The sequence below is a fragment of the Protopterus annectens genome, chromosome 11.part0, assembly GCF_019279795.1.
Source record: "Protopterus annectens isolate FY-2018-M chromosome 11.part0, PAN1.0, whole genome shotgun sequence".
In the NCBI taxonomy this organism is placed as follows: Eukaryota; Metazoa; Chordata; order Ceratodontiformes; family Protopteridae; genus Protopterus; species Protopterus annectens.
In genome coordinates, this window is record NC_056745.1 from 263,437,428 (window position 1) to 263,450,504 (window position 13,077).

The 13,077-nt window shown below is 36.1% G+C and overlaps 1 protein-coding gene across 3 annotated transcripts in view; it reads right to left on the bottom strand.

Moving 5' to 3' along the window:
* The window catches only part of STK38L (serine/threonine kinase 38 like), a 721,763-nt gene that overhangs the window by 402,816 nt on the left and 305,870 nt on the right, over positions 1-13,077 (bottom strand). For 2 of the 3 annotated variants that reach the window (XM_044087725.1, XM_044087724.1), the window contains exon 2: positions 12,693-12,836. In XM_044087725.1, coding sequence (XP_043943660.1) covers positions 12,693-12,728 — 36 coding nt within the window. In that variant the 5' untranslated portion in view covers positions 12,729-12,836. Of the gene's footprint in view, positions 1-3,291; positions 3,461-12,692; positions 12,837-13,077 lie in introns of all 3 variants that reach the window. The other variant, XM_044087726.1, reaches the window with a different exon arrangement.

The window sequence follows — 13,077 nt, forward strand, 5'->3', positions numbered from 1 at the left end:
AAATATAGACAAACTGATGAAGGTTATAGAGCATCAGGTACAATGATACAATGGCTACTATACAGATAAAAAGGGGCAGTTTGAAAGCACTGGTGCATCCTGAAGGTAAGTAAATGACAAGCAGTTAATGTGATAATACATTCTGCATGTGACACGGGGAGGGATTCTGCTAATGTGGGTTTGTGAAACAGTTGCATTACATTAAGCTGATAAAGTGAGATTTTAGTGATATTTTGTATAAGGACAATTTGAGGCAAATAGCTTTCATAAGTACAGAATGTACAGTTACCTGTGTTGCAGTATACATCTTTCAACACACCTACTGTTTCACATTACATATAGCTAGTACTACATCTTAGCTCAGTGGCCAAATCTGACCAGTGAAGTGGACTACAGAAACATACAAACATTTAGAGACACTGTTATGACTAAACTGATCACAGCTAAAGTTTCACTGGAAAACCAGATGCCTTCTTTGCTACTTACCACTGAAACAATCCATGATTTCTACCTATAAGCAAGCTTTGCTTCTATGGGAGTTTTGCAGTTAAGTAAAGTTCAGAAGTTCAGAATCTTTGTTGCAATGAGCTTGCAACAGGTGAAATTTGCATCTCTGGTTTGCATCTGACTACACAGCACAGACATGATCAATCAACTGCATTGCTTTTTGTTTCAACTGACAGGCATACATAAACAAACTTCTGTACGGTCTGATCATTACACAAAAGTTAGTTGCCACTAGCTTGCTTTGTAGATCAGCGCTGAAAAAAAAAGAAACCATGCAGAGACATTCTAGTATGCATGTTCCCTTAAGCTTCATTACAAGAAATGAAACAAAAACACTTCCATCCCTTTTTATTTACTGGTTTACCTTACATCTTACCTTTTTGTCTGGAGCACAAAACACTTGTTCTCAGAGCTGCAACATGTACTTGTTTTGCATACCATTTACCTGTAGAAACTGGTGCCCCTAGTGCTCCATTCTAAGTGGCTTCAGTAAAAAGTTCATATTGCTCAGCATGCCTTAGCTGTATAAGGAACAGCAGCCATTTCTGCCCATTTCCACTAACTTTACACACCCTTGAAATAGTCTTTTATACATATCATTAGCAGCAATACATGGAAAGTACCTAACGGGACCATTCACTTAGATACACTATTTTTGTCCTTTCTGTTAAAAGCAACTGAGAATAATTGCCCTTCACATTTGGAATCCGTACAAAGATGTAATCAGTACTGCAGTGGTGGTGCTGCGGTAGCGTTGTCGCCTCATAGCAAGACGTTGTCCCGTTTGATTCTCAGCTAGAGCGTCTTCTGTGTGAAGGCATACGTGAATGGGGCATATGTGAATCAGGGCTGGTAACCCGGTACGTAATAATCCACTACCAATCATTAGCGGACCGGAGTTCCGCTGTGGCGACCCCTAACCGGGAAAAGCCGAAAGACACAAACAAACAAAGATGTAATCAAAGGTGCAAGATCTGATCAGGTTCAGTGTGTGTAAGGGACTCTTCAATAAAAAGTACAACCATTTGATCATGTAATTCAAAAAATGGAATCACTCTTGGAGATTTACCCCAATAGAAATAAATTTAAACTGATAGAAAATGGGGTATGTTCACTGAAATGTGCTCAGAAACAATTCCAGCCTAAAGTCAAGGTAAAGAGAGAGAATAAATGAAACATGACTAGCTTGACCTGTAGTGCTACCATCAGCTGAGGTTATATTTATTTGAGGTGTATTTCTGTAAGGAGTTTTACTTGAAAAACATTTTTTTCCTTGAGGTTGTTGTTTTGACTGAAACTATTCTGTATCCAGATTACCAATGACATCTTAAGAAAGATTTTGCCCAACTGACAAGCAATGCCTTTATAGTGAATGGGTACATCAGTAGTTTGGTATGGATAAGGCGGGGATAGCCTTCTGATAGCGGTACATGGGGACTTGAGTCAGAGGAATTGTCTGTCATTCTCCAAAGAAACTATGCGTCTTACAGCAGAGGCAGTTTCCATCTCCTCTGTACTTTGGACAGTCTTCCTCTTATAAGACCTTTGTCCTTATTATAGGATTCAGCTTTGAATGCACCTTTAAAGGAAAATACTAGTCGGGGCCTACTTTTTTTTTTTTTTTTTTTTTTTTTCTTTTAATTAAAAGGAACCTTATTTTATCTGAGAAAAATTCAGATAAATAAAAATTCTCATTTGCCTTGCACTTAATTTTAAGAGTAGGGTTGTCTAATTTTGGATAAAACATTTTCTGATTAAGACTGGCTCTTAAGCCAAGAATGCCTTCGATCCATGACAGAAGCAGCAAATTACAACAAAGTGGCGTAACTGAAAGGCTTGTGTGAGTAGAGTCAACTTGTAGACAAAAAAGTACTAAGAATCAGAATCCTGTTTTTGTGAAAAAGAAACTAAAATTAATTTATATTGTTCTTGTAACTCATTAATATAACTATGTAGCATCCTTATTGCCGTGCTACCAAACTGGTAATTTTTTTACGCATATACATCAAGAATTTTAAAATCATCCAGACTACAAACATCTGAAAACAACTTTGTACCATCCTTAAATAGTTCTAAGTTTATCTGAAGTATCGAACGGAATGACTGCTCTGAACATTTAGGCATTGTTTAACACCTTTCAATATCTCTGGAATCATATGGAATGATATCTGGTACAGAGAAAGCTGTATTCAAATGGGCTTCCAAATTACTACACAGCAAAGTTATGCTAAAAAGGAGGAGACCACCCTCCCCTTATGTAAAGATCAAATGTTCAAATCCTTTGTCCTTATCCACATGGGGATACAGGGGGTCTGCCTCTTTAGATTCACTTGAGGTGGTTTTCAGCAATTTTACTTTGCTGAAATTACTTTCAACGAGTTCACATGACTGAATAGTTTTCCACTTCATAGTCACTTAAGAAATCTGGAAAAGTTATTTATCTTTCAGAAACTGCACTCTTAAACATGCAAACTATGTCAGAAACCTACAAAGCTATACTGAAATTCTGAGCAATGTAAAGCCAGTTACCAAAGCAGTCTTTCAAAAGTAAAAGCAAGGCAGCTTGCTTGGTTAGTTGAAAAAAGCTTAAGCCAGTAATTCATTCAATGGTAAGGATAATAAACCTCAATTGTGATGTCTTTTAAAAAATTAAATCAGACAAAACTGGTTGTTCAAACATCACTCCGTTGTGTACTGACAGATAAGGCAGGAACTGTAACCTTAATAAAAGCAATGAAAAACTATTATTCTGCGTGCCAGTGGTCCAACAGGTATCACACTCACCTTTGGTGCTTTAACATCAGAAAGCTGTGTGTTCTATCCCTGCACCCCAGGTGCTTGGATCATTTTCCCAATACTGTCATTAAAGTGCAGTCTAAGAGGGATGTTGCACTACTGAGGGTACTGCCCTTCAGATAAGATAAGGTCCCATCTGCCTGAGTTAGCAGCAGCCCTAGGTGAATGTAAAAGATCACAACAGCACTTAACTGAAAGAGTAGGAGTTGATTTAGTCATACATCTTAATGCTACAAGTATTTTTTACACTTTCATATTCACAATGTTCACTTCCAGTTTCAGATTAATAATATTTACACTTTTCATATTGCCAGAATCACATTGCATTACATTAACAATATTCCCTTATTTTTTTCTTTTACCTATTTATCCCTCCATCTACCCCCACATCCTTTTTTCCATAACCATTTTTTTTTACTTCAGCTAACACATTGTCTCTATTTTTACTACACAATAATCCATCACATTTTCTTTTCCATAATACCAATGAGCTACAAACATATTTTATCCAATTTGATAATTTCACAATTGTCATACCTTTTCATAAAATATCATATCCATATTTATATTTCTGAATGGTTCCTGTTTAAATTAATTTTGAACCTTCTCCAAAACATTTAATTTTTTTACATTACAAACTTTGTGATTTCTTCATTGCATTCCTTTTTTCTTTTACTTTATATTTAACATTGCCTTTTACTGTTTCCATTTCAAACAATTTCAGTAAATTTTTAAATTCCACAACTTATTTTCATATTCTATTCCCTTCATTTCTTCATATGTTAACCCATTTCACATAACATTTTCCCATCACTTTTCTTTACATTCCTCATTACCTAAAACAGATGCACAGATGATAAATATACTATATTTTTAAGTCAAATCTTCTCCTTTTCATTATAAGTACCTTTTGATTCAATATGGACTTGCAAATAAAGCTGAAACATACCTTTAACAGTTCTTTCTCCATCTTAGTTGGAAACAAACTTTCCCAAAGTATGACAAATTCCTATATATTAAAAAAAATCTAACACACATACAGTCTTCTTAGTTTTGAGAAAAAAACCTTTTCCACCAAACCAGTAACTTTTTTAATTTATTCTATTGTGTCTCTCCATTTTCTTATTACAGTTTCATACCCTTCAAATTTCACTCCAAATCATTTATTTCTATTCCATTTTCTTAATTTCATCAAACTCTTTTTCTCTTCATTTTCTTAAACTATAACCAGTCTTTTAACAAATTTTCAATCCTTACTGCATTCTCACTTATCCAAACCTTGTTTTTAGCTGCAAAAACAAATCTGTATTAAAGAAACACAACGGTATTACAGTACCTTTTGCAATCTCCCATCTTGCTTCTGTCAAGTGCATGTTTGTATTACTGCTCCCCATTTCCTGTCAAAAATCATATCTACTGCTCATTTTACCATTAACATTTCTTTCACTGTTATTTCTTTTAGACCACCTTCTTTAACTCCAGCACTTTCTACATCCTATTTTATATTGCATTCATAAAAAATGTAAACTCTTCTCCTAGTGTCATTGGCATGTTTTTTAAATATATTTTCATTAATCTTTTTTCCATATAAATTGAAATTTCCCCACATCTTTCTTCTTTTATGCCTTTATTCAACCATTTATTTCATGTTTTAATAAGCACTACTTTCATCCATTCCTTTACAATATCCATAAATTAGAACATCCAGTCTTGATGTTCATTCTTCCCCTTCCTCTCTCTTATAGTTCCCTTGAATTCTTCCATTTTCATTTTTTCTTCTAAATTTATCTTTTCACCTTCCATTTTCTCTTTCTACTTTCTTTTTCATAAATTCTACTTAAACATTTTTCAGCAACTTCCATAACTTCTTCCTCATTACAGTTTATATTTCATTCTTTGTCTACTATTGCATCCATATTGCCTTTTCATGTTTTGAGCGCTTTCCCTAAAAAATGGGAAAACATAATCTTTTGTCCTTTTAAAAAATATATCTTGCCTATACATCATCTTCACCAACTTGTTCTATGTTTTTCATGCCTTTTCATAGTTTCTTCTTATTCCATCTTACCTATTCTTCTCATTCTGCCATGATCTTCTAAAACATTTGTTTATCCTTTTCCTTTTACACCACCCACCAATAAGTCCAATTATCATAGCACAGGTTCATCACCATATGTTCCTTCTATAATTTTCTAAGTCGTCCTTCATTTCACCCTTTTCACCAACCTTACCGGTTAATCTTTTTTATTCATTTTCGTCATTTATTCCTATTACAGTCCACACTGATCTGTACTCTGAAAATTCAGCCACTTCCACCCCATCAATTCCTTCCCATCTTTTGAATGCATCACATAATCTAGTTTAGTTTTAAAAACTTCTTCGATGTATCCAACACCAATTTTCAGTCCTGCACATTTTATCCTCTCTTTCATCACCTTAATATTATAGTTTATTTGCCCTTTCCTTACGTTAAAATTACAGTTTCTACTGTTGTTACTGACATTTATCATTACTTATTTCTTCAAACATCTCTTTTTCATTTCAGACATATTTGTGTGTGCATATATGATTAGACTGACAACTATCTCTTCTCATATGACACACTACCACCCTCCCAGGTACTGCAAATGTCAAATCTAAGATTATTTCCTCACTTTTTATCTGAATCCCTGTCCCTGAACTGGTCTCACTTCTCATTGATGTATATGTAAAATCTTCCTTCCCATAAAACCTCAACTCTTTTTTCCTTCTCTACAAACCTTGTGCCCAACAAAAATGCCGCAGCCATACTTAAATGTATTACATCATTGAGTCATTAACAAACTCCTTATATGTCATTCTACATATTTATGTTAATGCCAATATTCCTATATCATTTTCCTTTCTGTGTCCTTTTTCATCCATATTTTTATTGTTTTTACTATTTGTTGTATTTAACCCATTGATCTCAAACACTCAGTTGCACTCCTTGAAATTGACAGAATACTCAAACAAGTACCATCATGCTCATAATAGTACTTCTCAAAAGCTAAAAAATGCCCAGAGCCTGACCATTTCTGGCCCTATGGGCAAGCTACTACAAACAAACGAATCTCAGACTCATCTTTTCTTGTCAATCTCGCTTTCAATCTGCATACTAAGTCCCTTGCCAGTAAAGTCCTAACACAGCTGAAAGCAGCATGTAAGATCTCCACGTCTCTCCCTTGGAGCCAGACAAGCCACAGCTATAAATATTCAGCTCCTAAGACTTGAATATCCCCTCCCTACCATTGCTCTTTGCTCCTCATAGACCAGTTTACTACAAAGTACCCACTGGTAAATAGCTATACTATGTTCTTATTGTACATTATGCTCTCTTTTCTTACTGTTTTTATGCCTTATCGTGATATGTCCATTTCTGATCATTATTTTATTTTGTTTGCTTTGTTGTAATATCTTGTATTGTCTTTATGGCCAGTGTCATGCTTATGGAGAAGTGCACTTACCCAGTTGACAACTTGCATAACAAACTACCACTCCATCCACAGCAATGTTTCTCAATTTCTTTAAAAGCTTTTGCTATTTTAAATCCAGAAGGGAGTTTTATGGCACACAATGCAAGTCTCCTCCTTAAAACTCTCCACCCCCATGAGATATTCTTCCGTTTAGCAATAGAAATCACTAAATATAAAACAGCATTTGCTACAGGCAGCTCTTATAATATCTACAGCAGTGAACATAAGTCCATTTCCTCTATTTCTCTTTATCCATATTACAGTTATTTTTCTAAAACTTTGAAAGGCTGCATTCTCCCAGCAGTGGGAAAATTAAAACTTGTTTCACCATTACAACCAGTAGTTGAAAGAGCTTATTTTTTCCAGCTTCTCTACTCTACCCCAGCCTTCCCACTCGATTTATCCACCACAGCAGATGAACCTACTATTTTTGGTTTCTAACATTTGCTGGAGTTTTCCCCTAAAGCTCAGTTTCTTTTTTTCTTACTTAAACTTTTTTCTTTGGCAAAAGTGCTTTCATCATGCTAAGTCTTCTCATTTTTGTAACCTAATTAAATATTTTGCAATATTCACAATCACATCATAAAGAATGCCAAAAATATACATTCCAAATTGATGTCTTTAGGTATAGCTTGACTACAATGAGCATTTTCCTAATGGCCTTCATTGGTGAAGCAATTATACAATGACCAACTATCTCTCCATGAAAAGTAAATGTAGTTTTTCACTGTAAGAAGAAATGTCAACATGTTAATATACTTATTAGCCTGAAAATACCTGCAAAGGAGAAACATAGGCAAGATCCCAATGATTTTAAAACTGTGAGAAGAAAACTGAATATAGGTTCATAGGTTGGTACTGGGCTATCTGCCCGAAGGCATATATTAGCCCAGCCACGTTGTGCGGTATTCACCGCCCCTTTAGTAGTTCCCTAGACCCTTGTACTAGCAGCTAGTACCCTTGGCCCCTATCTAGTAGTGCTGTTGGTGTGATCCCCGGTGTGAACTTTCTGTTACCCATCCACTCATCAAGGTTCCTCTTGAAGAGTGATAGTGAGGGGCTCTGTCTTATGTAGATCGGGACCCTGTTCCATAGTAAGGGAAGTCTCTGCAAAGGGAATCTATCCCTCCAACATGTTCTATTCATTGTTGTGTTGAGGTTTATATCCCTAGAGTGATTAACCAACGCTATAGTTAAATGGAGCTCATGCCAACATGAGGGGATTCTCAAGCAAGGCAGGTGTGGCCTCATAGAATGAAGTGCCTGTAATGGGGAAAGTGTCTAAAGCATGGATGATTGTCAGCAGAAGCCCAAATGTTACAACATTGTTACTGAAGTCCTAACTGAAGAAGGTGTGTGACAATATTTCTACATGTACAACTAAAAAACATATAAATACATTTACTAACTAGCAAACCAGTACCACTGCATTAAAGAACTGGCAGTATTAATAGCCCATCCAATATACTTTATTTACAGAGAAAGATGACCATAACTTAAAAGTTAATATGCTATTTAACAATCTTTATTTAGGTGCCACAAATATGATGGTATAATCATAACAGATAAACAACATAACCTCACTGAATGACACTACAGCCATGATTTACAGAGTTAACAAGAGCAATGAGATTAGTCTTCAACCAGCTGCATTCAGTCCCAACCCAGTATCACTACAGAAGCCTTATAAGAGCAGGACAGTCCAACTCAAACCTCTAGAGATATTAAAACTGAGCCTCCTACTCTTTTCTCCCACTCCCCCAAAAAAAGCACTCAGCCATACTTTAAAATATAAATTCCATTTAAACCTGTCTCCATTCCAGTCAAATATTTTACTAAGCACATGTAGGACTATCAAATGTCCATGCTCTTTCAAGGTCATTATGTACAGAAGTTAAAAATATGGAGTAATTTCTTAAATATATTTTAATTTTACATACATTTTCTATAATTAATATGAGTTAATATACTGATTCAGCTGAATGCTAAAAATTAAATGAAACAGACTTGATGAAGTACAAAAGTTTCCTTTCTGTCTTGCTCATATTTTCCCAAGTTTGTAGAAATACTCCTATCTTTTGTCTACTGTGTAAGACAACCACAGACTCATGATGGCATTGTTGATTAAATAAATAAATACAATAAAAAGGGTAAATAATTCACATAGAAAGCCCTTCATAGTAAGAACCTATCGTGGCTGGCCTTTAACTGCTGTATAGTAAAAGTCTACTAAACAAAACATCAGTGTGAATGCTTCTTTTGCTCTGTGAAGAGCTGTTATAAAGGTTTTATAAGACTGCTGTTACTTTACGGCCTACTGTAAAAGCATAAAAAGTAAAATCATATGTCAGCTGCTTCATACATCTTGTAAATCATAAACAAAGCAAAAATGACAGCCAAGTATTCCCTTCTCTTCACAATACACACCAACTCACAAACACACCACTCTCACTCTCTCTATGTGTGTGTGTGTATATATATATATATATATATATATATATATATATATATATATATATATATATATATACACATACACACATACACACACACATATATAGATACATATATACACACACGCACACAGTATACACACACACACACACACACACACACATATATATATATATATATATATATATATATATATATATAAAAAATATACACACACACACTAGTGAACACAATGAATCTGTGAATGCTGGAAGATAGTTCTTTGTCCAACTACTTGAAGACTTGCTTGTACTATCACCAGAGCTCCAACGAAATGATAGTCACAGAAATTGTCACTTTGTATGCACTGACTACTGCACCTACATCTAGAAATTGTGTTCTTGAAGTAGCAACACAACAAGCCAGACAATTTATTTCCCATATGTCGGAGAAATGTGGAACTTCAATGTAGTCATTGATCTCCCTTACAAGTGTATCTGGTTCTATTCTTCCCTTTACAGACAGATGATAATGTTAAAGTGTTGGTGTCTACATACTATTGTGATGCACATGGAAATAGTATCTACCAATAAACAATTTCTCTTGCTCTGTAAAAGTGTATATACTTCATTAGCGCAGTCATGTTCCAACACTGATGCCATCTTAAAACTTCTGACCTCATAACAGCACAGTAGATGCATGTAGTTTATATTTTTTTTTACTGAAAGGTACACAACTAATCACATACAAGGAAAGAAAACTATTACTGAACTACTCGCATACAAGACCAAACATCCAGGCATCTTAAACCATGAACCCTGAGAGCCCAGATTATCACAGGCTTTAAACAAGTATGGTGCTAAGTGGCATACAAACATACAGGATTGGGTCCAGAAAATGTAGCTGCACTATGGGAAGTAAATTTTCATGAGCAGCAACTCACAGGCTGTGTGCTATTCAGACACACATACAGGATGGGGTTAGCATAGTGGTTAAGTGTGCTAACAGAAGGTACAGGGTTTGATTCTCACCACTGAAGAGAAATTGGATAAACTCAAAATGGACTGCAAAGGCAGCTAGCCTAATATTTATATATTAGCCAATGAACATACTGCTGGCAGTAACAGTGGAGCAGCAAAGCTGGATGGGTATATCCTAAATGAGGTACAAAGACATGTAATGAGGAATGGTATTAAAATGAGTGGCTTGGTGTATGCAAATGAGGCACATCAAGATGGCACAGTGATTCAGAAACATAAAATGGTGCACCACTGTACTGTGACTCAGCAGACCATAAAGCTAAATACTATAGATTTCCAGTGTTCATGCTGAAGGAATTATGAAAAAAGTTAGTTGTTGCCATCACGTTTGTAAATGTGCATTTGCACAATATGGTCCAGCTGCAGCCAAAAGTCACAGAGTTGCTCATCATCCCTCTTGGAGGCATCTTGTTATCTAAGCAGAGTTAACTTACCATAAACATCATGGCATGGATAATGTGGACTGCTACCACGTGGACAGGAAGACCAGGCAGAACACAGTGAATGTGTATCAGCCTCACCTTCAGCCCTGTGGGAGTCTAGGGCTACCCATCCCTGTTATGTGTAGCTTTATGTGTACTCATGACTTACTGGTGACACAGTGGGAACCTCAGGAATACTCCATCAGTTCCAGAATGAGTATACCCGTTCCATACAGGTGTTAGGATGAGTATACCCATTACATACAGGTGTCTACGTAGAGATGTGTGGTAGAATGTTAGTTGCTTCTGATCTATCCTATAACGTTAAGGTGTTTCAGGTGCATAGTTAAAAGTGTAATCCAACTGCAACAGATATCTAACAACTTTTTTGCCCTAATATCTTAAGTCAATTGCTACATTTTTTAAGGCACTACAACTGCATAAACAGGGACTGATGCAACTGCCTAATTAGGGATTGTCCTGCATAAGGGAAGACATGTCGTATGCAGCCCTTGTTTTAGAGAGTACTGGCACTTAAGTTGCAAGTTCAATATTTGGAGGTAGCAGTATGTTATGGTTGATGCGCCTTATGTCTGTGGGTGCATGCTTTTGTGCAATTACACATGTAGCTGAACATGTTAAGGTGTTGCTTTCAGAATGTGTCTTGCACTGCCAGTGGATTTGCCCCCCCCCCGTAGACTTTTATGACATAATTGCTATTTGGCCTTCATGTTTGCTGTACTTTAGTGTAGCATAGACACATCATCTGATGGGAAAATTTGTGTGAGCTAATTTTATATTTCACTGGTACAGCTCATACAGCCAGTTTCTCAATATGCCTGGTACGATCACATTACTGCATGTCTAACATCAACCTTCATACAGACCGTGCTAACTGTCATGTCCACATCTGCACGAGATGAATATTTTCTGTTTAATTCTAAAGCTTTTCTTAGGATTGTTGAGGTAGCTAAACACATTAATGCATTACCTGCTGGTTTACATGTCATATCATGACTGCAGATTCAATTTCCCTTTGGCTGACTATTGTGCAGACATTGGTACTTTGGGGTTGATGATGGTTGCTCTCTCAACTGTAGATCCTGTTTGTAAGTCACAATTAAGTATGAACTAGTTTTTTCTTCTTCTTAAATTTACAATCGTATCACACAAACCATAGCGGTGCGTTTGGCTCCAGCCTCTGGGTCTTCCTTGGCAAGAAACTCAGATGCAACAGGAAAAAGATTCAAGAGCAAGGGATACACAATCATAAAGATGAATCATGAAATTGTAGTCATCCCCAATATGGTGTGTACAGAGCAAGTTGACTAGTGTAGAAATGTCACATAGAAAACTGCTAAGTCATGCTTTTTAAATTTGTAAAAGTATGGGAATCATTCTCTAGGGAAGAAAATGCACTGTGGGGAAAGGAAATATGCTTACGGCACACCATCCTTTAAACAACTAAAGTGAAGAGAAGGTTGGAAGATGAAACAAGTGCTCTTTATTATCCTTTCTTAAAGAAATATATATAAACAAGAAAATGTGTTTGCCTCAGGATCTGTAGCACTGAAGGCATACAAAGCAGTAAATAAAATGTCAGAAGGAGCAGAGTAAACATTCAAGTCAGCATTAGTGCAAACTAAACGCGTTTCTTCACAACTTTAGAAAAGAACTACAAATTAAACTGCATACTACAAGCACAGGAGCTGCAGAAACAAACCCATGCAAAAGCAGCAGACAGTTGACTATGGGGATCACAGAACGGGAGCCTGAATGTGGGTGGTCAGGTACAAGACTGGAGGGGTCATAATAGGACATGCTCTATTTGTTTTAATTCTGAAGTCAGAAACACTGAACTAAGATCTGCCTCAAATAAGCTGACAAGTTCCACAAGAATTATGATCTTATTTAGGTAATGCATAATACAAGTATGCTGTCAGGCAATGCAACAAATTATTAAAATGCAACAAATTATTAAAATGCAACATGAAACTCACCGTTTTATTTTCCTCATCTGAGGGGAGGTTCTCCATCCAGATGTGCTATCCTTGAGTGAAGCGTGTTGCAGTAGATTTTGAAGCTCAGAACATCTGTGATATGTCAACCAGGCTGTTGGCCTCAGGACAGACAGGAGACCAAAACTATGGTGAGAAAAAAATAATTGTATAACTTTAGGTAGGCTGCATTTTTTTAATGTTGTTTCTTAACATTTAATACTATGTCATGTAGTACCTTCCTTCTCCCCTTTTCCTAACAATGAATCCCCCCCCCCACATTCTGTTGCAAAGAAGAAATAACCAAAACACAGGACTGGCTTACTTTGTAATGCATAGGTCTACACAGGATGCACATAACATAGCACTGCTTTTAACACTTTATTCC